This window comes from Oreochromis aureus, linkage group 7, assembly GCF_013358895.1.
Source record: "Oreochromis aureus strain Israel breed Guangdong linkage group 7, ZZ_aureus, whole genome shotgun sequence".
Classification (NCBI taxonomy): domain Eukaryota; kingdom Metazoa; phylum Chordata; class Actinopteri; order Cichliformes; family Cichlidae; genus Oreochromis; species Oreochromis aureus.
Genome location: NC_052948.1, coordinates 1,207,878 through 1,229,636, shown reverse-complemented (window position 1 = coordinate 1,229,636; position 21,759 = coordinate 1,207,878). Strand labels below are relative to the sequence as shown.

The window sequence follows — 21,759 nt, the reverse complement described above, 5'->3', positions numbered from 1 at the left end:
GAAAGGAATGGAGGATGTGCAGGCAGCAATGAAAGGAGAACGAAGGCGTCGTCTGACCAAACAGGCGCGGTGGAGAGCACGCTGTGTGGGACGACATGTGGCAGTCATTCAGTTTCTCCTCAAAGGCCTGCCACTTGGTTTTTTTAGGGGTCAAATATGTCAAGAATTCAAATTTAAAAACCTGCTTTATTTATTTTTATTTAAAGTCAGATGACCCCAAATCATTTCTTCCTCCCTTCATATCAAACGCCTCACATGTATTATAATTTAGCCTGTAGGCAGTTGCCAGAAACTGATCCTGTTTCAAATGGAGCTTTATGAGTGTTATGGCAGATTTAAAACACTGCAAAAAACAGTAATCACTGTTAAAATGTACACAGTGTACATGCATGCAGGGGCTCCTGCAGAACTGGCTACACAAAAAGAAACTTTTGTACGTTTCTCTGCCATAACACACATTCATGTAATCTTGCATAACGTCTTGCACAATGCAAAATATACAGGGGGATGTTCGGAGATCCACTGTGCCTATAATGAAATGCTGTTGTGATTCTTTATCTCAGCAGCTGAAATGCAGGCCTCTGCAGCTATTTTTAGCCTTTTAGGAAAAGCTTTGTAGTGTTCAGAAAGTGTGTGTGTGTGTGTGTGCGTTCGTGCGTGTGTGCGTGCGTGTGTTGGGGGGCTTTTGTGTAGTTATTTATTTAATCGTAAAGCTAATAACCTTTGTTACTCTTCCTCCTGTCCTGCCATCCTCTTCCTCCACGCCGCTCTTCAGCTCCATCTCTTCTATTGTGCACATTATTTCGCCTTCGCTTCAGCCTGTAACTCTCTCTGTCGGCATTCGCTACACAATCGCTCACACCCTGCCCGGTAATTCTTCCCTCCCCCTCGCTCCCTCCTCCATACTGCTGCATTATTCAGACTGAGTGCTATTTGGAAGGGCTTGTGTTGTCCCTGCGTACCTCTCCTTTCATCGTGCTCTGTGGAGCATCGCTCGAGAGGTTAACCCCTCCTTGCAAAACCACAGATTGCACCAGAAACACATGCACACAAATGCACAATTTACCAGGCTATAGATTCGCTAGACGTGACAGACGCATCTTTATAAACCTAGTGTAATCCTCATATAAGGTAGTGCTCACTATTGTCATGACAAACATACTCCTTTATTTCTTCCCTGAATACCAGCCAGGGCTCCACAGAGATCACTTAAGAAGCAGCTGCAGGCAGATGCACGGCCAAACTACAACAGAACTCAGTGTCTTTTATTTATAACCAGCAGCAGCAGAGCTGAAGCACTTCAACTGCAGGCGCCACAGACTCAGAGCAGGGACGAGACTTTGCACTGGTAGAAAAAAGGGAAAAGAGGACAAACATCCCTGCATATTTAATCATCTAACAAGAGCCAGGATGACTGAATGGAAAACAAAGAGCTACTGAAAGTCTCTTCATCAGAAAGCTGTGCATCTTAACAATGTGTAAAAGCAAATGTGGCGTATGAAATTACATACGCAGCAAGGAGCTGCGAAAAATGTGCCTGTTGGGCCAGTTTTGTATGGGGCGCCGTTTGTAAACTGAAACATGCCAAAATTAACGGCAACATTTTTCACATTTAGCTCTAAATCTTACAAAAACGAGTCATTTTTTACAACATTTAGTAAAATATTTGTAACTTTTTATATTTAAAACAGAATTTTAAATGTTAAATGTAAATATTATATTTAAATGGTAAATGGTAAATGTAAATATTATATTTAAATGTAAATGTTAAATGTTAAATCTAAATGTTACGGGAAACTAAATATTTAGCTAATATGCAAATTTATTCTACGGGTCAACGGAAATACCAAAATAAAAGCTTCAAGAAAACCTCCCGCGCTAATCTGTCACAGTATAATTGCACAGAACTTCCCATTAAGACAGAGCTTTCACAATGATGCAAGTAAAGATGCAAATAAAATATTCAATTATCAAAGGTTACTTTCAAATCTTACCTTGAAATATGAACTTCACTCTGTCTATCAGACTCTTCTAGGAGGCTACGCTGAATTGCCTCTTCAAGAGCTTCATCTTCCTCCAGAAAAATAGGGCTAAGTAGACAAGAGATATTAGAAATCATAAAACATGTCAGCCTTGAAGAATTTCTCACACTACATCATTAAAAAAAAAAAAAAAAAAAAATTAAATGTAAATCCTAAAGTTGCAGTCATTCAGCAAAAAAAACCTAAACATGCAAATTGGAAACCTGCATCGAAACAATATCCTAAACAACATCTAAAATGAAGGATGTCTTTAACCCCTAGACAACAGCTTACACAAATTCTGCCACATTATATGGAAACATCTGCTGTCCCTCTGCCTGTCCCTCATTTTCACTCTCCTGAATGCAGCCCTCTGTTTCCTGATGCTTGGCCTCACTTTCACCTGGTGTTGTAGGCAACGGATGATGCACTGAACAAAGGAAAGAAGGTCAGCATGACTTGCTTCATAATGTTAACAGAGCCTTTATATATCCTTATATTAGTTCAAGTGAAAGTTGGGCACATATTCCTCCTTGGCTGTAATCACCTGTGATAATCCGTAAACATTAAAATCGGACAAATTAATGATGCTCTCATCAAACAAACCTCCCAGGAATTATTACTCACTGCAGTAACAAAATCTAACTGGTCATTGAGCTTAGAACATAACTAGGTTTTTATTCACGTCACATACCTCGTCTTCTCCGGCAGACTGGACTTTCAAAGTCACTATCAGACAGCTCTTCTGGTTCCTCCTGAGGGAAAGGAAAGCATGTTCTACATAAAATCAAATACAGTTGCACCAAATCACTGGTAACACAGAGGCACATGGCTGCACTAAAAACTGTTTACACCTGCTAAAAGTGCAATATTAATTAATACAATTAATAAAATTATGTTAAGGGAACAGACTAACTTTTTAGACAATAAATATTTCTGCACTGCAATATAAAATGTTTACCTGTGCAGGTTTTTGTATCCCTGCCATTATATAGAGGCAGGTGGTGGAACAAATCGAGCCAACTTCTTGACCACCCCAAAGAAAACTGCTAGAAACATTTGGTTTCATTAGTCGTTTACATCCTCTAATTGTACTCAAATACTCAAAAGGGAATGTCTGGCCAGTTGACAGTGCAAATGTTCTTCTGAAGATTGCTGCTATTTCTTCTCTAAGTTGTGCTTCAGACCAGTCAGATGTAAAGGAGATCTTCCCAATAAGGCCATCTTGTGCTAGTTTTGCTCTTGAATCTCCTCTCGGTATGAGAAACGTTGATGCTGAAGACAAGGGCAAGCACACGACATCTTTTGTATAGTGTTTGCAGGTCTTGTTTTTTCTCACAAAATGTGAGCGCGTAGCATGAGCTTGAAGAACTGATGGAAGAGGAACCTGAAATGAATTCAAACACAGATACAGATAGACATCTATGCATTACAATAGACTCAGACCATCTTACTATTGTCTACCCATTACACAGTGTAGAAATGTTTAGCTTATTTTAGAGTTTAGATATGTAGGAATGTTTAGTTTGCTTTAGAGTTTAGAAATGTGTTAAGATAGAATGTAGAATTATGGTAGAGACACTGACACTGCCCTGGATATAAATAAAGGCCTGACTGTGTCATGAACTTAGGAGTAGATCTTAGGAGACCCTCCCCAGTTGAACTGTGAAAGTAAGACAAAGAGGAGTTAATGCTGAGTGGAAATTCCCCAGAGGATACCTGTGTGGGGGTCTCAACATTTAACTTGATAACTGTGGTCTGGAGGGGAGATGGTATTTATGGCCCCTAGGAAGAGACACACACTCACAGTGTTTTAACTGATATACTCCCACACCTATATGCACACTCACTCACGTGCACGCACATACCAGGTATGCACACACAGTCACTCACGAGCACTCACATAGACATGCGGGTACGTGCACACACAGGCACTCATGTGCTCGTGCACATAGACACAGACACAGAGTTTGCAGCACATTGTGGGGGATTTATGATGGGGTCGCTCCTATAAAGCTGGGTGTAACTAACAAAGAGGTGAAGATTGTTTCAGAGGGACACCGGCCTCGTCTTCCCTTCTAGAAGTGCATGCTTAAATGAAGATGAATAAAGATGAATAAAGATTTTGTAAAAATGACTACTGAGTTCCGGTGCCATTTCTGGATCCCTCGACGAATCAAAGAACCGGGGCGAAACTGATTTCCTAACAACAGAAAACTGAACCTTTTGTATCTTGTAGATTAGCATTTGGTGACTGTTGGTCAAGTTGGTGATTCAGTCCCCAGGTGCTCTAATCTACAGCTCCCAATGGGTTTATCTGAGTATGACTGTGTGCGAATGTTGGACAGAAAAAGTGCTTGTATTAATCTGTGCCTGTGAATGGGTAAATGAGATGTGTTGTATAAAGTGCTTTGAGCACTCAATTAGAGTAGAAAAGGCCTGCAGTTAGGTCAATGTGTATTTGGACCCTAACAAGTTTTATTCTGTTGCCATTTACTGAAACATTTTCCAATCATAATTATATCATGAACATGATGTGCAGACTCAGCTTTAATTTAGGGTATCCATATTAAAATGATGATGTCATTACCAATTAAGCAGATAAAAGGCCTGGAATTGATTTGAGACGTAGTGTTTGCATTTTGGAAATTTTGCTGTGAACAGACAACATGCGGTCAAAGAGAACATAACAGAAAAAAGAAAATTAAGAAATTAATATAGCCACTACAGTGACCATCAAAACAATGACAAATATTGACATAAAGTTTATTTTGCGACACCACAGAACAAATGATAGCGTATAATATGAAATGATAGATGTTTTTATATCGTCATATCGAACAGTCCTAATACAGAGGGTTCACTGCAAGGTGCAAGCCACTCATAAGCCTCAAGAATAGAAAGGCTAGAATGGATTTAACAAAATACAAAACAAAAAAAAAACATCAAGTAAAAGCCAGCAAAATTTTGGAAAAACATTCTTTTGACAGATAAAACCAAGATCAACCTCTACCAGAATGATGGCAAGAAAAAAAGTATGGAGAAGGTATGGAACGACTCATGATCCAAAGCATACCACATCATCTGTAAAACATGGCAGAGGCAGTGTGATGGTTTGGGCCTGCATGGCTGCCAGTGGCACTGGTAGTGTTTACTGAATATGTGACACAGGACTGAAGCAGCTGAATGTGTTCAGAGACATACTTGTCTGCTTGAGTCCAGCTAAAAGTAGTCACAATGATTGGGTAGCATTTAATAATAAAGATGGAAGATGACCCAAAACATACAGTCAAAGCACCGCATGACTTTATTAAAGTAAAGAAATAGAATATTCTTGAATGGCCAAGTCAGTCACTGGATTTTAACCCAATGGAGGATACATTTCACTTGTTGAAGACTGAATTTAGGACAGAAAGGCCCACAAACAAACAGCAACTGAAAGCCAATGCAGTAAAGGCCTGGCAGAGCCTTAGTAAGGAGGAATGCCAGCATCTGGTGGTGTCCGTGACTTCAAGACTTCAGGCTGTCATTGCCAACAAAGGGTTTTGAATAAAGTAATAGGAATGATCATTTTATTCTCAGTTATTTAATTTGTTTAATTTCTTTAGAGACTCTGAAATGATAGGATTGTGTTTACAAATGACTTTTTTCCCCTCACATTTTTATGCAATCATTTCGTCCAGCCCATTGAATTAAAACTTAAAGTCTGCACTTCAACTGCATTGGAGTCGTTTCATTTTTAATTCATTCTGGTAATGTACAGAAGCAACATTAGAAAACGTGTCTGTGTCAAAATATTTATGAACCTGACTGTATATCAAAACCAGTCAGCTAAATGATATGTGCAAGAAGGCCTACCGAGCGGTACGGTATCCCAGTGGAGACGGCAGGTCTACTTGGTCCAGGTGCACTGCTGGATTCCTAAGGAAACATTTACATCAAGAACGACTGTTACCTACCAAATAAATAAATAGAGTTGTATGATGTTTGATCTCTGTCTGTTGCCTACCAAATGAAATAATTGAGGACTAGCTAAGTAATTTAGCTTTGCTAGTTTTGCTAACACTGCTATCAACCATTGACTGTAGAAAACATGGACCAGGCCACAGCTCCCCAAAAATGAAGCCAAAACGTCTCTATCGCCCCCTGGTGTCTGGCTGCAGTATAGGTCATAAACCCCGCCTCCTCCATGTTAGCGGATGGGACTGGGGTCAGACTAAAATAAATTTATTCTCCTTAGATAATTTTTTTCCAAAGATTCTTTCTTTTGTTATCAATAGTTCTCATCATGCTGATTGATGTCCAAGGGGTCTCCTTTCCCATAAGTTTGATTCTAATTCCTACCGCGGTGATGTTAAATTGGGGTGAAATGTCATCATAGCAGCTTTGACTGGCAGCTGCAGTCACGGAGAAACTTGCGTATCTGTGTTCGGGAATAGCAGATAGAGCGTAGGCTCTGAGAGGAGGGTGTTAAGGTTCAAAAATATTGAGAGAGGGAATCTAAAAATAACACAGATCCAGCCTGGTGTACTTAGACGGCATTTTAATGAATACACATGTGTGAGTCCAACAACCCAATCAGTATTGAACTGCTTTACCATATTCAGACAACGGTTTTATAGGGTTAAGATAGTACAGCCCCCTTTTCTGTTGCTAGGCAGATTTAAACAAAGCATACGTCACTCCAAAACCACAATGACTTTTAACATAGAACATCATCTTCGCGTCGACGGCAGATGCTTCCTGTCTCCATCCTGCCCAGGCTTATCTTCCTGGAACATCAGATCCACGCTCTGTAACAGACTACCACGTACGCCTCGACTTTGCAGTTATAAACTTGTAAATTTGTTCAAGTAAATGGAGAGTCCTCTTCACTCACTAAGGTCAATTATGGAGTTCCACAGGGTTCAGTGCTAGGACCAATTCTATTTACATTGTACATGCTTCCCTTAGGCAGCATCATTAGAAGACATAGCATAAATTTTCACTGCTATGCAGATGACACGCAGCTCTATCTGTCCATGAAGCCAGGTAACACACACCAATTAGTTAAACTGCAGGAATGTCTTAAAGACATAAAGACCTGGATGGCCGCTAACTTTCTGCTTCTTAATTCAGATAAAACTGAGGTTATTGTACTCGGCCCTGAAAATCTTAGAAATATGGTATCTAAGCAGATTCTTACTCTGGATGGCATTACCTTGGCCTCCAGTAATGCTGTGAGGAACCTTGGAGTCATTTTGACCAAGACATGTCCTTCAATGCACATATTAAACAAATATGTAAGACTGCTTTCTTCCATTTGTGCAACATCTCTAAAATTAGAAATATCCTGTCTCAGAGTGATGCTGAAAAACTAGTTCATGCATTTATTACTTCCAGGCTGGACTACTTTAATTCATTATTATCAGGATGTCCTAAAACTCCCTGAAAAGCCTTCAGCTGATCCAAAATGCTGCAGCAAGAGTCCTGACAGGGACTAGAAAGAGAGAAGATTTCTCCTGTTTTGGCTTCCCTTCATTGGCTTCCTGTTAAATCCAGAATTGAATTCAAAATCCTGCTCCTCACATACAAGGTCTTAAATAATCAGGCCCCATCTTATCTTAATGACCTTGTAGTACCATATCACCCCATTAGAGCACTTCGCTCTCGCTCTGCAGGCCTACTTGTTGTTCCTAGAGTATTTAAAAGTAGAATGGGAGGCAGAGCCTTCAGTTTTCAGGCCCCTCTTCTGTGGAACCAGCTTCCAGTTTGGATTCGGAGACAGACACTATCTCTACTTTCAAGATTAGGCTTCAAACTTTCCTTTTGCTAAAGCATATAGTTAGGGCTGGACCAGGTGACCCTGAATCCTCCCTTAGTTATGCTGCAATAGGCGTGAGCTGCCGGGGATTCCCATGATGCATTGAGTTTTCCTTCCAGTCACCTTTCTCACTCACTATGTGTTAATAGACCTCTCTGCATCGAATCATATCTGTTATTAATCTCTGTCTCTCTTCCACAGCATGTCTTTATTCTGTTTTCCTTCTCTCACCCCAACCGGTCGCAGCAGATGGCCCGCCCTCCCTGAGCCTGGTTCTGCCGGAGGTTTCTTCCTGTTAAAGGGAGTTTTTCCTTCCCACTGTCGCCAAAGTGCTTGCTCATAGGGGTCATATGATTGTTGGGTTTTTCTCTGTATTTATTATTGTGCTATCTACTGTACAATATAAAAGCGCCTTGAGGCGACTTTTGTTGTGATTTGGCGCTATATAAATAAAATTGAATTGAAAATTGAATTGAATTGAATTGAATAAACTCTTACCTAAATGAGTCTATCTGTGTGTGTGTGTGCACATGCGGGAGCGCGTGCGTGCTGTGTACTGTGTACGTGTCATGACCTCTCCTGCACCCCAGCTTCACCTCACACCTCTGTCATAGCCAGACAAAAAGGCCTGAGCTCATACAGCTAAACTATGAGTGACATTTGGGGCTAAATGTCACACTCGAATGATGATCTCAGATGTGCCAATATGTTTGCTCCTCCTAATATAGTCTAAAAGCCACCCCAAACAAAACAATTTGAACTTTCCCCTATCAGTGATCCCTCTAACTAAGTGTGTGTGTTAATCAACGATACATGCATAATAACCCCCTGCTCTTAACTTGCAGTTAAACTCTGGTTTCAGTTTCACTTCTGCAAAAGCCTGCAACTTCAAACACATGTAACTTCCTGTCCCTGCAGTCTACACAGAAACCTTTAAGATTATCGAAGCATTAGAAAAGCATTTAAAATTATAGATTCAACTCAACAGTTCGAAGTGGTTATAACTGGACCTGTAATAAAGACTGATATAACACCAATATATTTGAACATCTGAATGCATCTGGGAAAGCAACATCACTATTAATACTGAAATGATAATGATGATTATAGAGATAGCAGCAAATAATAGCAGTAAAATATTTCTCCTCTCAATAAGGGCCAGCGTTTACGCTACGAAAACACGACCGAGTGTTTTAACCTGACAGCCTGAGGTGTTCTTCAGTAAACTGGACTACCCGACAGAAGGACCCGAGGCCCGCTGCACACCGGGTGTTAATCGTCTTTGTAAACTAATCCGTAACTACCGTCCTTAGCTATGTCCTGAGACCTAGCTAGCTAAAATGAGCACTCGGCTGTCAGGGTTCATTTAGCTAATCTGTGCAGGTGAATGAATTTACTAAAGAAATCAAGAGAAACGTTCCGGGCTAATCAGTCACTAATTACTGTTACTGTACTTTTATTACAAGTGTTATACTGTTAAAAGCAACAGGCTGCACCCTGCTGCAGCTCCTGTGCAGAACTGATTATTAAATATGTGCAAACAACAGCATGTTTTCAGTCTCTTGCCACATCTGTAAAGACAGTAACATCTTTTTTAAAAGCTTGTACTTCAGTAACTCCTCATTAATCAGGAACTATGGATTAAAGTACTGTAGTGTACTGTAATACTGAAAAAAATGTATGAGAAGAACTTCAGATCCTGAGTGTGTGAGGACAGAAGAATCAGCTTTATTTCAATTTTGAGGATAAAATTTATATTTGAGTTTGATGGTTCTGTTGTCTTTGTGATTACAGGAGCTGCCCTCAGATTCAGACCTCAGCACCACCCAGTGACAGCAGACAGATCATCCAACATGTTCACATGTTAACTGCAAAATAAACTGATGAAAACAGTGCAAAGGTTAAAGTACCACATGTGCTGTCAGTGGAAGCTGCAGCTTTATTGATAAAGTTAAAGACAAAAAAACAAAAGGATTAATCACTCATGTAACTGTGTCACTATATATCAGCATTAACAGGACCTCAGTTTGGTGTTTCACAAAGCTGCTGATCTCAGACCTGCACAGCTTCTGTTTTAAACACTTGATGTACTCAGCTGCATGAAGAGCATATGAGATTTTCTCTAACACAATTAAATAAAACCTGATGAAGGTCAAAGGTCGTCACTTGTATGTTGAACTACAAACTTGTCATCTGGAATTCTTTCACAGTTTTTGCAGATAGTGTGTTATTTACCATAAAGTGATTCAGAATTATTCATACCAGAGTAACCAGAGAGGATCATATATTTTTAAATATATAACTTTCTACAGGACTGAATATAATATCTTTATGTAAAAGTCCGGAGCCTCTGGGGAGTATCTGAGTATTTATAACATTACACAAACCAAAGGTCTCCATCACAGTGTTCATGAAATGCTGGGTTTATCCATCTCCTGGGGCGGGCCTACGGAGGAGTGCTGAAGATTTCCCTGTGAGGGAGCTGCTAGTGAAGATCATGAGTCCTGCTTGATCAATGCGATGAGCTTCAGTCTTCCTGGTGTTTCTTAAATGATGCCTCTCTCAGTGGGTCAACAGAACATCTGGCACAGGACATCTGTGATGAAAGAAAAGGAAGAAGTTTCTCCAAACCTCTGGACCCAGGAAACCCAGCTTGGTCCTGATGGTCTCCTCACTAGTTTCTCTCCAGGGTGAATGTAGCTGTTGATATAATATGGACTCTGTTATTAAATGAAAAGAACAAATTAGACTACACTACTGAAATCGTTCTGCTGATGTTTTTAAAGTCTCCATGTTACCAGGCTGTAGAGGGCTCTGAAGATTTAAACAGTTTTAGATCCATTACACTCACAGTCTTATGTTAAAATCTCAAAGGACAGCATTATATTTTTGATATTCACAGTAACTCTGGGCTTCTGTAGAGTGTGCAGCTGATCTCATCGCTGTCTAAAAATGGATAACAAACATAAGAAGTGCTGAATCCTTCAATAACACAGACTATTAGAGTAACAGGTGTGTAGCATCGCTAACTAGCTAACAACAAGCCTCCAACAGGTGCGTATGCTAGCGGCTAATCTAGCAAACGAATTAACAACAAAGTGATTTTAGAACTATAAGATGATCAGCTGTGTGTCTTTTTATAACAGTGACATGGTTGTATTTACCTTAATTAAAGAGTCGCAGTCGCGGTAAACCAGCAAAAAAAACTCGAGCAGCCGGGCTACGTAAAAAGTGTAGGGGCGTGTTTGCGGTCATGTCCAGCGGGTGTGTGGGCGGGAGCGTTACACAGTCGCTCCACCTCAAGTCACTACTGCGCAGACTCTGGCTCCAAATTTGCAAGATGGCAGCCTCCACAAGCGGGATATTTTGGGCGTTTCTCAATATGCGTACTTGTGCGTACTTGCGTTCTCGTGTACTCGTGATACGTCATCAGTCGGAGACCAAGTACTGTTCCAATTGAAAATGCGCATCAAGCCGAGAACGCGAAAAAGTCCCGGATGTGTTCTCGATCCGCCCGTTTTATCGAGCATGCATCAGTGTGGACTTGGGACAGCTAAATATCCTAGAATGCATTTCGTCCAAAACGCCAACAGCGGACTCCCGGTACATCGTTTTCAACCCCCCCGCTCGCGGACTTCTCACTACTCAGGTTAAAGAAACCCCAGCAGCTGTCTATAGTATTGAGTGTCCACTAAAATAGAAATAAAAGCGTTCTAACATCTCACCTGCTTGTTTTTATTAAGGTATGTACACGTATGTACATGTACACTATTTTTATTAATAGAGGTTTCACTACTGAGGTTAAAAATGATATATAAGTCACTTAGATCACTTCTAAATGTTAATGTTTGGTTTATTTCAGTGTTTTATTTGTTCCTGAGTAAACCGGTTTGGCTGTGATTAAAGTTAAGCTTCATAACATGTTACTCACAGTTAAATTAGGAGGGGACGGCAGTAAAAACTCCGGACCTGTGACATCATCACGTATGCAGGTGTTCCAATTGTACATATCGCGAGTCCGTGCTCGCGTACTTGGGCATTGATAAACGGCCTTTGGCTTCATTTTTGCACAATGGTAGGAGGCGGAGTCGTGTCGTCCATGTTTTCTACAGTCAATGCTATCAACCCGTCCAAAATGCTATACAATGAACTTACCAAGTGCTGCGGCGTTTGTGAGGTTGAGGGTGCACTACCGCTGAATCGTTGGATGGCCGACAAAACGGCTCTTCCAATGTTTTCAGCTAAATCGCTGGACATGCTGGTAGGGAACAGGTGAAGCAGCTCATGGCAGTCAAAAGTGACCGTGAGAGGAGCGCAGACACACAACCTGACCACGACCGGCACACTTTAGCGCGGGAGGTTTTCTTGAAGCTTTTATTTTGGTATTTCCGTTGACCCGTACAATAAATTTGCATATTAGCTAAATATTTAGTTTCCCGTAACATTTAGATTTAACATTTAACATTTAGATTTAACATTTAAAATTCTGTTTTAAATATAAAAAGTTACAAAGTTGCAAAGTGGGAAGCAGATTTATCAGTAAGCTTAGACCAAAACTTCTGGTCTCAGGTATGCTTAAAAACCTTTAAATTGATTAAAAATCCCAGTTTGCAATTAATACAATACAAAATACTACATAGAGTGCACTATACTGGTCATCGGATGTTCAAGATGGGCTTTACATCTTCCAACAACTGCTCACACTGTCAAGGCAATACACCAGACAATTACATCCACGCCCTTTGGTTCTGTCCACCAGTGCAGAAGTTTTGGCGTGAGATATGTGAAGACTTATCAAAGTGTCTGAAATGTAACATTCCAGCCTCCCCTTTAGTGTGCTTGCTGAGCAACTTGGATGAGGTCACTGCAGAAATAAACACAGCCCACATTGTTTTACAGCCCTATGCATTGCCAAGAAAACGGTCCTCCTTACCTGGAAAAATAAAAATAATCTTAATTCTAATCAATATAAAAACCATCTAATAGATCACATTAGTCTTGATACAGCCTCTGCCACCGCATTTGATCAATCCCTTTGGGCTCCTTTGATCGGCTCCATCAACTAGTGGGGGTGGGGGGTCATGGTTTGGTCCTGCCTTCGCTATTGTGGTTGATGTGGAGGTTGGGATGGGCTTAGGGCGCCAGGAGAACCCCTAGAGACGTTATCCCTGGAGGGCTCAACCCGGGGTTGTGGTCATAACCTGGTTAGTGGCTCTGGTCGCTCTTAGAGGGTGTTCTCCTCGTGGCTGCGTGCAGCGGGGCTAGGGATGGTCTGTACTGGCGGACGTGGTTACTGGCCTGGTGGCCTGGCTGCCCCTGAGCGGATCCGGGGCAGGCGGGGGGCTGGGGTTCGTGGGTGCTTCGTCTCCGTGATGGGGCTCTGGCTGGGCCTTGGGGCTTCGGTCCTCGTCGGTATGTCGCCGAGGTTGTGGGCGGGTGGGTGCAGGGGACTCAGCCCTGGCGCAGGGGCCTCTTGTGCATCGGCCTAACTGGGGCTCTTCAACCGGCAGGAGGTTGTTCCATCCTTGCAGAAGTCCACTCTGCAGGTGGGGAGAGACACAGGAGAGGTGGAGAATAAACCTAACCTGGGTGTCTGTTGTCTTGTGTAGTCTGGAGACGATTGAATGTTGGGGTGGGTATAGTTTCCTCTGCGGTGGGGTGGGGTGGGCTTCCCCAGGTCCTGTGGGGCTTAGCGGCCCCGGTCTGGATGGGCCTGGGCTCCCTTGCCTTGGTGGGTACTAGAGGACGGGGGTGCCTACTGGGGTCAGCGGGGGAGCTGGCCCTAAGGAGGGCATCTTGCCCCTCCCTTCTTTTCCTCCCATCCCGGCTGCCTCCCTCTTCCCGCTCCGCCACACCCACCCACACAGGTAGGGCCTTGGGGTGCGGGTGTGTCACCAGGGTGCAGGGAGGCATTCCCCCCTCTGTCCCCTTCTGGCCACCTGTGCCTCAATTTTATTTCACAACTTAGACATCCACATTATTCACACTCTCATACACACACACACATATATATATATTTAGGGCCTTGAGGGTGACCACGTTAACGGCGTCCAGAGGACGGTCTGTGTATTCAACCCTACCTCTGGCGCCGGTGCCCACCTCTCAATTTTAAAATCCATGTAGACATTGAGGGTTCTCGGGAGGGCCGTGCTAACACCTGCTGCTCTCTGGCAGCAGCACCATGCCCTCCCTTGTTTTAAATGCACTTTAGAACAACACGCAGCAACACTACACATGAGCGGGAGGAGGGAGGTATGGGGTCTTCACACACCCGTTCTCTACTAGCCATCGGGGCGGGGGGCTGGGAGGAGGTGTTGGCTGTCCGATTGGCCTCCCTGCTGCTGCGGAGCCTGGGGCGGTCTGCTTGCCTCCACCCCGGGGGAAAGGGTCACATCTCTTGGGTCTGGGTGCCGTTTCGCCCTCCGAGGCGAGTGTACCTGGACCCGGGGCATAGAGTATGTTTGGGAGTATGATTGTGTCTACATGTCTATGTATGTCTGTCCCTACGTTGGGTGAGTGCTGAGTGTTTGTATATGTGTGCATGAGGGTGGGAAAGCATGTTTGTGTCTGTGTGTGCCTGTTTGTCTGTGTCTATATGTCAGGTCGGGTCTTAGACTCCACCTCCCTGGGAACACCCAGGCCCTCAAAGTGTGGAGACCTATCTCCCCTCACCACACTCCCTGCTGGTAACTGATGCCCTCAGGGGTTAGTGCATTGGTGGTTCTTGGTGTCCGGGCTGGGCGCTCAGGTATACACCAGCTCACTCCCGGTGGCTGCTTGGCGGGGCCTGGTGCCTGTCGCTCGGTCAGGCCTCTTCTGGGGCAAAGGGGCCCTCGGGCCTCCGGCCTCGGGCCTGCAACTCGGTTCACTCTGGCACAGCTGGCTGCCGGCAGAGCCGGCGGGCACGCCGGTGCAGCCCCTCTGGCTTCTGCTCCGTGGCTACTGGGTGACCCCTTGTCTGGGGATCTCCTCAGCCTTTCCCAGGAAGGTGGCACGGATGCCCCTCCGGTGGTACTCCTTGGGCTCTCGCACTCTGGGGCCTCTGGATGTCTGGAGCCTGGATCTCCTCCATGCCTACTTCATGCCCTGGGGGCGGGGCTATGGCCCTCCACACCCTCTAGCAGACCGTTACATGGGGAAACCTTTTTGTATACAAGCGCGTTGATCCACACAGGTGTGCACACGGTGTTCACTGTTCGTGAGACATAAACTACACCTTTCATAGCTGCTAATTCAAAGCACATTGTGCGCTGTCTGTCCTGCGTGTTGCACAACAACTTTCAATATTTAGTATTTACTGCTGTTCACACTTAGTTAGATTAACGTGATGGTGTTGTGTTTAGTATGTTGCTTTGTTTTTTTGTTTTTTTTTTTTTTTGCTTGTCTTCTCTTCTTTTCTCTCAACAGGTGATCCAGGAGATTTTTTTTTTTTTCTTCTCTTTCTCTTTGTCTTTGTAAATGCCCTTTCTCACTGTCCCTTTTCTCTTCTGTTTTTCTTTTCCTCCTTCTCTTTCTTTCTCCCTTTACTATTCCCCAGTCATGTCTGTCCCATCTGTAACAACTGAAAATAAAATAAAATAAATAATAACGACAAAGGTTGATCAAATGGACCATTACGGCAATGCCATGATGATCCATTTGGCAGAATAAATCCATTTGGTGTCCTTGTTGGTCTTCAGACAACAATTCTGACGACTAAAGAACCAAATGGGACAGGCAAAAAAAAAAAAAAAAAAAAAAAGTTAAAAAAGTTACAAATATTTTACTAAATGTTGTAAAAATGACTCGAAAAAACATGTTTTTGTAAGATTTAGAGCTAAATGTGAAAAATGTTGCCGTTAATTTCGGCATGTTTCAGTTTACAAACCCCATAGATTTGTACTGTTTAAGATGTCGCACATCACAAGCAGGAGCAGAAACACTGAGAAATAGATGGCGATGAAGTGTATATTTAATAGGTATGAAATCTGATCTGTTTATGCCGCTTCTTCTAAAATACCAGCAGCTGAAAGTGGTTCTCGGAGTGTTCTGGCAGCTGTTTCCTTTGTTCAGCTTTCTCTTGTTTTAGCGAAGTGGCCTCTGTGGCGCCTCCACCATCATTTCTTCTGCTTTTCCCTTTTTCATTTTTTGCCCGATAGCTATGCAAATGGACTTCAGGGAGCACAGCCGAAAGATGAAAGCTATGAATGTTCGTGAAAGTAAAAAAAAACACAAGGAGGGTTAGCGGTAGTGGCGGCAGTGATGATGATGATGATGATGATGATAATGACTGGGGCATCAGGGTTGAAGCTCCGCTGCATTTTTCATGTAAAGTGTCTTTTTATAGCTGCGCTTTGAGGATGTATACTGGCTTTTGGTAAAATTGACGTCAAACAAGACGAGGACACTGAATCAGTGATGGTTCGTATTTACTTTGAAAAGATCACGAGATATACAGTATTTCTATTTTTCCACTTAATGTTTTAGTAGCTGTCAAGGGATTTTAGGATTTGGGGATTTTTATTATGTTATGCTTAAAAGTACATTTCATTATCTAGATGTGTTTGCTCTTTTAGTATTCAGCTTAAATGGGGAAGTTACGCTCTGTGCAGACTCAACAGGAAGCCTGCACGCAGCACAGTTCTATTTTATCTCTTTCTGTATGTCTCTGAGAATGCTATGAATAAAAGGCTGACAACTATTGCACTGGGTGCGAGTCTCCATGAGTCTCACCCGTGTACATGCTAACCTGTCTGTCTGAGAGTCTTTATTCTGACCTGAGTTGCAATACAGGAAAACTCCTGACATTTCTTGGTCCTTCGAGCCGGATGGAAAGAACTAACGGCACAATAAAACAGAGACTGAGAAAATGCATGGAAGAAACAGGGAGACCATGGCCTGAGTGTATAGGCCTGGTAAAAATGTGGATGAGACTGACACAAAGTTCTCAAAAAATCACACCTTTTGAAGTCATTCACGGTAGACCATTTCCACTACCAATTACAAGTGATCCCATAGATAAGTCAATAAGAGAAACTACACTAGCCGAATGGATGACTAAATTGCTTGAGAATAAAGAGATTGTTCTAAGCAACCAACTGCCGAGTGACATCTCCCCAGTGTCTTGCAGGTTGAAACCAGGTGATTGGATCCTGATCAAAGTACTCCAAAGGAAAAACTGGAGTTCACCAAGGTGGGAAGGTCCTTATCAAGTGCTGCTCACCACACCTACTGCCTGCAAAATAGCAGAAAGACCGTCCTGGATTCATCAAAGCCACTGCAAAAAAGTGAGTGACAACCTAAACGTTTAGACGCCGACACCCCTAACTCCTGGTGATCTATTGGTGAAGGGAGGGCTGATCGGGTACACCCCGCCCTCTTCTTCTTGCCGGTAGTCTACTCATCAGAGGTCACAGGTGTGTCTGGTCATCATGAAGACACTCGTCCTCCTAGTGGCTAATGTTGCACTCCTGGTGAGTTTATTAACACTCACCCGAACGAAAAAGGATGAACAACACCACCTGCAGACAAGATGGACACATGACAACTCACATCTTCGTGACCTGACACAAGACCACATTCACCCATGGATGAACAACGCATGGTATCGATATATACATGACAGCACACCCAGAAAAGACTGCTATGTTTGCTCTATATGCCCCCAGCGACACAGTACGCCACCTTGTATGCCAAGGCAATGGACATAATTCAGGCAAAGTGTGCATAAGCTACGCCAGCCTTGGGTATCAATTCCAGGGAATCGTGGTCAACCATGAGGAACCTCTCCAGATAGGACTACGAAATGGCACATGTGACGAATGGTTCTGGGTTGACCTGAAAGTGAAGCACAAAGTAAGGCTAAATCATTCCCAGTCTTTCTTGAAAACAATGGGAATCTGAGCCACAGCCTATGCTACCGCCAAGAGAACGGATCCACGCCAATGGGAAACACCACCAACTGCAAAGCAGTACAGACACATGCTCCTGGAGGGCCCGTGAAGAGCAGCAACATCTCAAATGGCACCTTCTGGGTGCAAGGAATGGCCTGGCTCTGTGGCCAACGGGCCTATTTTATCCTTCCTGGGGTTGGACAGGTCAGTGCGCTCCCATTTTCATATCTGACCACACTTTCAAGATAACCGTGGACGCCACGTCAACTTCAACGTCAACAACAAGGACAAGACGAAGCACCCCAGACCTCAAGCAGCATGATTCTGTGTGGGGTTCCGATGTCCCAGAGGAATTTAAACTTTGGACTGACAGACAAAAAGTTACTCACGCACTCTTCCCGTGGGTGGGGGTAGGAAAACACGCTTTAAGGATAGAGACTCTGAACTACCGTTTTGGACTTTTTCTGAATGCTTCATGTAAAATCGACGACGAACAGGATCAAGAAATCGACGCTCTGCGCATTGCAGTAATGCAACACAGGGTAGCATTGGACATGATTCTCGCCGAGAAAGGAGGACTATGTGTCCTCTTTAACAACACATGTTGCACATACATTCCAGATAATGTGCACTCACCGAACATGACTGATGCTCTGAAAACACTCAGACAACTTCGGGATGCACAACAACGAGACTATGCCACAAACACAGAAGACTGGCTTACGTGGCTTTTAAGCGGCTCATGGAAGTCCCTGCTGATTAAAGGACTTGTTTTTGTTGGGGTTCTTCTGCTGTTGTTGTGTCTTTTCACTTCATGTGTCATACCTTGTTTGAAGAACATGGTATCAAAAATGGTAACTGCTTCAATTCATGCTTACATCACCCTTTCACAGAATGAAGAAGATGATAATGAGACAGACACCTGGATATAACATACTCACAAAACCCACTATTTTATGATGTCTTGGCTAAAAATGTTTACAAGTGGCCATAGACTGATACAATGTTAGTGGTTGCTGTACATATATAGAAGGAAAGATCAAACAACAGGTGGGAATGTCAAGGGATTTTAGGATTTTTATTATGTTATGCTTAAAAGTACATTTCATTATCTAGATGTGTTTGCTCTTTTAGTATTCAGCTTAAATGGGGAAGTTACGCTCTGTGCAGCTTTTTTTTAAGCTATTCTTTTACTAAGTGAATATCAGTGTAATGTCCTTGTGGCGGCTCTGGCAGGGATGATTTGGAACCTTGAAAAAATGCATTTATGCAATAAAAGTGCACCCCAGGCATCTCCTGCAGCTATTAAACCATCCACTGCTTGTAAGAATAATATTAAAGACACAGCGAACCACGGCACACACCGATATGCCCCCCATCCCCACCCACACTGTAAAACAGAATGCCACCAGTTGCATTAATAAGATACAAAAGAACTGCCAACTCACCAGTTTGTTTTGATGATAGACAAACTGATGGGAAAATAAAGAGCTCTCCAAAACCTTCATGGTGAGTTTATTCAAAGTACAGACAGCATGAACGTTCGGACATATTTCTGTCCAGTTTGATCCTGCTGCAGGGTCGCAGGAGTAGGTAAAAACAGATGAACCAATTAAAAAATGATGACTGACTCTGTTCTTAACTCTGTCACCCCAGTCTGTGCTTCAGGTCTCAAGGTTGGGTGATTTGGAAACAGTTACACCTGTTCCAGTCACGTGCATGTTACTATGAAATCAAACAGGCTCATCAGCTAAGAAAACTGATCAAAAGTATATTGTTTTAAAAATTTTAACATTTAAAAAAGAAATCTTACAATGGTGCCTTGTGTTTTGCAAAATAAAATAAAACAGTTGTCAGGTTTGGCTTTGTGGCAGGCAGGGGCGATTCTAGGATCAGAGCTTTGGGGGTGCTGAGCACCCAGAGAGCTGCCCAGCCAGGCAAAATAAACTTTACACGTCACGATGAGACTTCTTCCCTGTCTCTGTCAGTCCCTGCATCCTTAAATGTCTCCAGTTGTCCCGAGTTCCCTCTGACTGTCTCCTTGGTGCATTTAAACCCCTGTTCCTCCCTGTCCTCATCGTCTGTTGTCTTCATCTCCGTTATCAGTCATCATAATTTTACCATCTCTGTGCAAGTCTGCAAATTTCTTTATTAAATCATAAGATTCTTAAATTCATCAAGTCTCTCTGTGCCTGGGTCCTCGTCACAAAACATGACATCACTGTTTTGTACATTTTAACGCAATTTAATCCTCACATTTATGAAAGAAAAGCAAAACACTTTTGAAAAGTCTGTAACAAAACCATCAAATCTGATGAAGTTTATTTAAATGCTGCAAAAGAAGAATGGATTGGAATAAAAAAAAAATACATATCCTAACCTTAATTACTGGGGGAGAATAATGAATGATGCTCATAGTGAGTAAAAAGTAAACTGAGTGCATTCTTTGGACAAAGATTCACTTTTAATGAGTATATATAATATAATACAGATACATAAAAAATACTCCCAAAACAGAATAAGTTATTACGAATAAATTATTACAAAATATTAATAAAAAAAAATATAAAATGGAGGCAACTTTGCCTGTGGTACAGTGTATACAATGTATGTAAAAATCTTTACTGCAGATACTAATTTGACTAATTTAATAATACTAATTTTGTGTTGTAAGATTTATGAGTTTCATGCTTTCATAGTGGTACTTGGGAGAGCCTGACATTTTCTCAGGTGGTACACACTGTAAAAGTTTGAGAAACACTGATAAGTGTATGTGTGCTTTGGAAAACATTTAAAGCTGCAGTACAGAATCTTTGAAACAAGCTTAAAACATTTTTAGAATATAAACAGAGCACTCTGCTTCTCTTTACAGCTCCTCACTCCACCAGGGCTGTTTGGCACTTTCTGATTCAGTGCGCAAAGTGGTGCACGTGCTGCAGTCATACAGACAACTGGACGGTCCAAAAGTTGGCCTACCTCTCCCAATCAATGATTATGTTGGAATGTTGTTAAAGAGGTCAAAAATGTTTCAACCCAGTTTGTTTTGCAGATTCTGTATAGCAGCTTTAATATAGGGAGAACGCAACTTCCAGACTGTGTGAGTAAAATCAGGCTTTTTCTCTTTGTCAGTTTAACAGTTTCTGTTGTGCCTGTCACTGTTCCCCGTCTGTTTTCTTACCTGGTTCTTCCTGACCTTGTATTTTCTCCTCACGTTCCCTCTTTCCTCTCTCCTTCTTTGGACTGACAATCATACACAAATAGATTGTATTCAATTAGATGAAAAAATTACATTAATATGAAAAAAATACTATTAAGATCACTAATAAAAAGTCCTCTCTCAGTGTACTTTCAACCAAAAGGCAAATAACCAAACCACATGTACATCTAATAAAAGATATAAATATTGAAACACTGATCCAACATTATCCTTTATTGATGGATCATTTGATCTTACACTTTTACCTGAATGTTGCACCTTTTTTTGAAAAAAACTTCCTTATATCCATTGTGAACCTGGCTGTCTCTCTGTACACAAACACACACACACACACACACACACACACAACAGGAGTTATAAGGTTAATGGGCATCCAGTCAGTTAGCTAGTTAGTATCCATTTCAAACAGGACAGTGGTAACAACAGAAGCTACGGACAATTTTAAGTTTTAGATTTTAAATAGGCTGTATACATTTCAGTGGGAGCAACAGGACGGTCAAATGTCGCTGAATTTACTACAGAGCAGGACGGATTGTAGGGTAGCAAACATCGTCAGAAAACAAGTTTTCAACACTGCAGGTTACCTGGGTGTAATGTTTTTCAGCTAAAAAGAAACATGGTCTGACTCCTACCTAAGTATATAAAGAATAACTGCAGGTTAAATGTAGCTAATATGTCCTGTTTTCAGCCAGTCACTTACACCTCCGCTCCGCTGCATCTCAGAGTAGGGGGAGGCGAGCTGGAACAAACCATTTTGGGGGGTATCTATACTTTTGTTGTTAAAATGTTCCGTCTCAATTAAGTACTGTATGCTTTTTATATTTTTAGTAGTGTGTCACAAAAACA

At 42.3% G+C, this 21,759-nt stretch overlaps 1 protein-coding gene across 1 annotated transcript; it reads right to left on the bottom strand.

Annotated features, from left to right (window-relative positions):
- Positions 1–681: 681 nt before the first annotated feature.
- On the bottom strand, positions 682–12,219 carry LOC120440987. Its single transcript, XM_039614569.1, has 7 exons — positions 11,980–12,219; positions 5,880–5,942; positions 2,983–3,408; positions 2,716–2,776; positions 2,316–2,451; positions 1,995–2,090; positions 682–1,345 (listed from the first exon to the last, which is right to left on the bottom strand). Exons 1-7 carry the CDS (start codon positions 12,079–12,081, stop codon positions 1,270–1,272), a joined length of 960 nt encoding a protein of 319 aa, XP_039470503.1. The 5' UTR covers positions 12,082–12,219; the 3' UTR covers positions 682–1,269.
- Between the last annotated feature and the right edge of the window lie 9,540 nt (positions 12,220–21,759).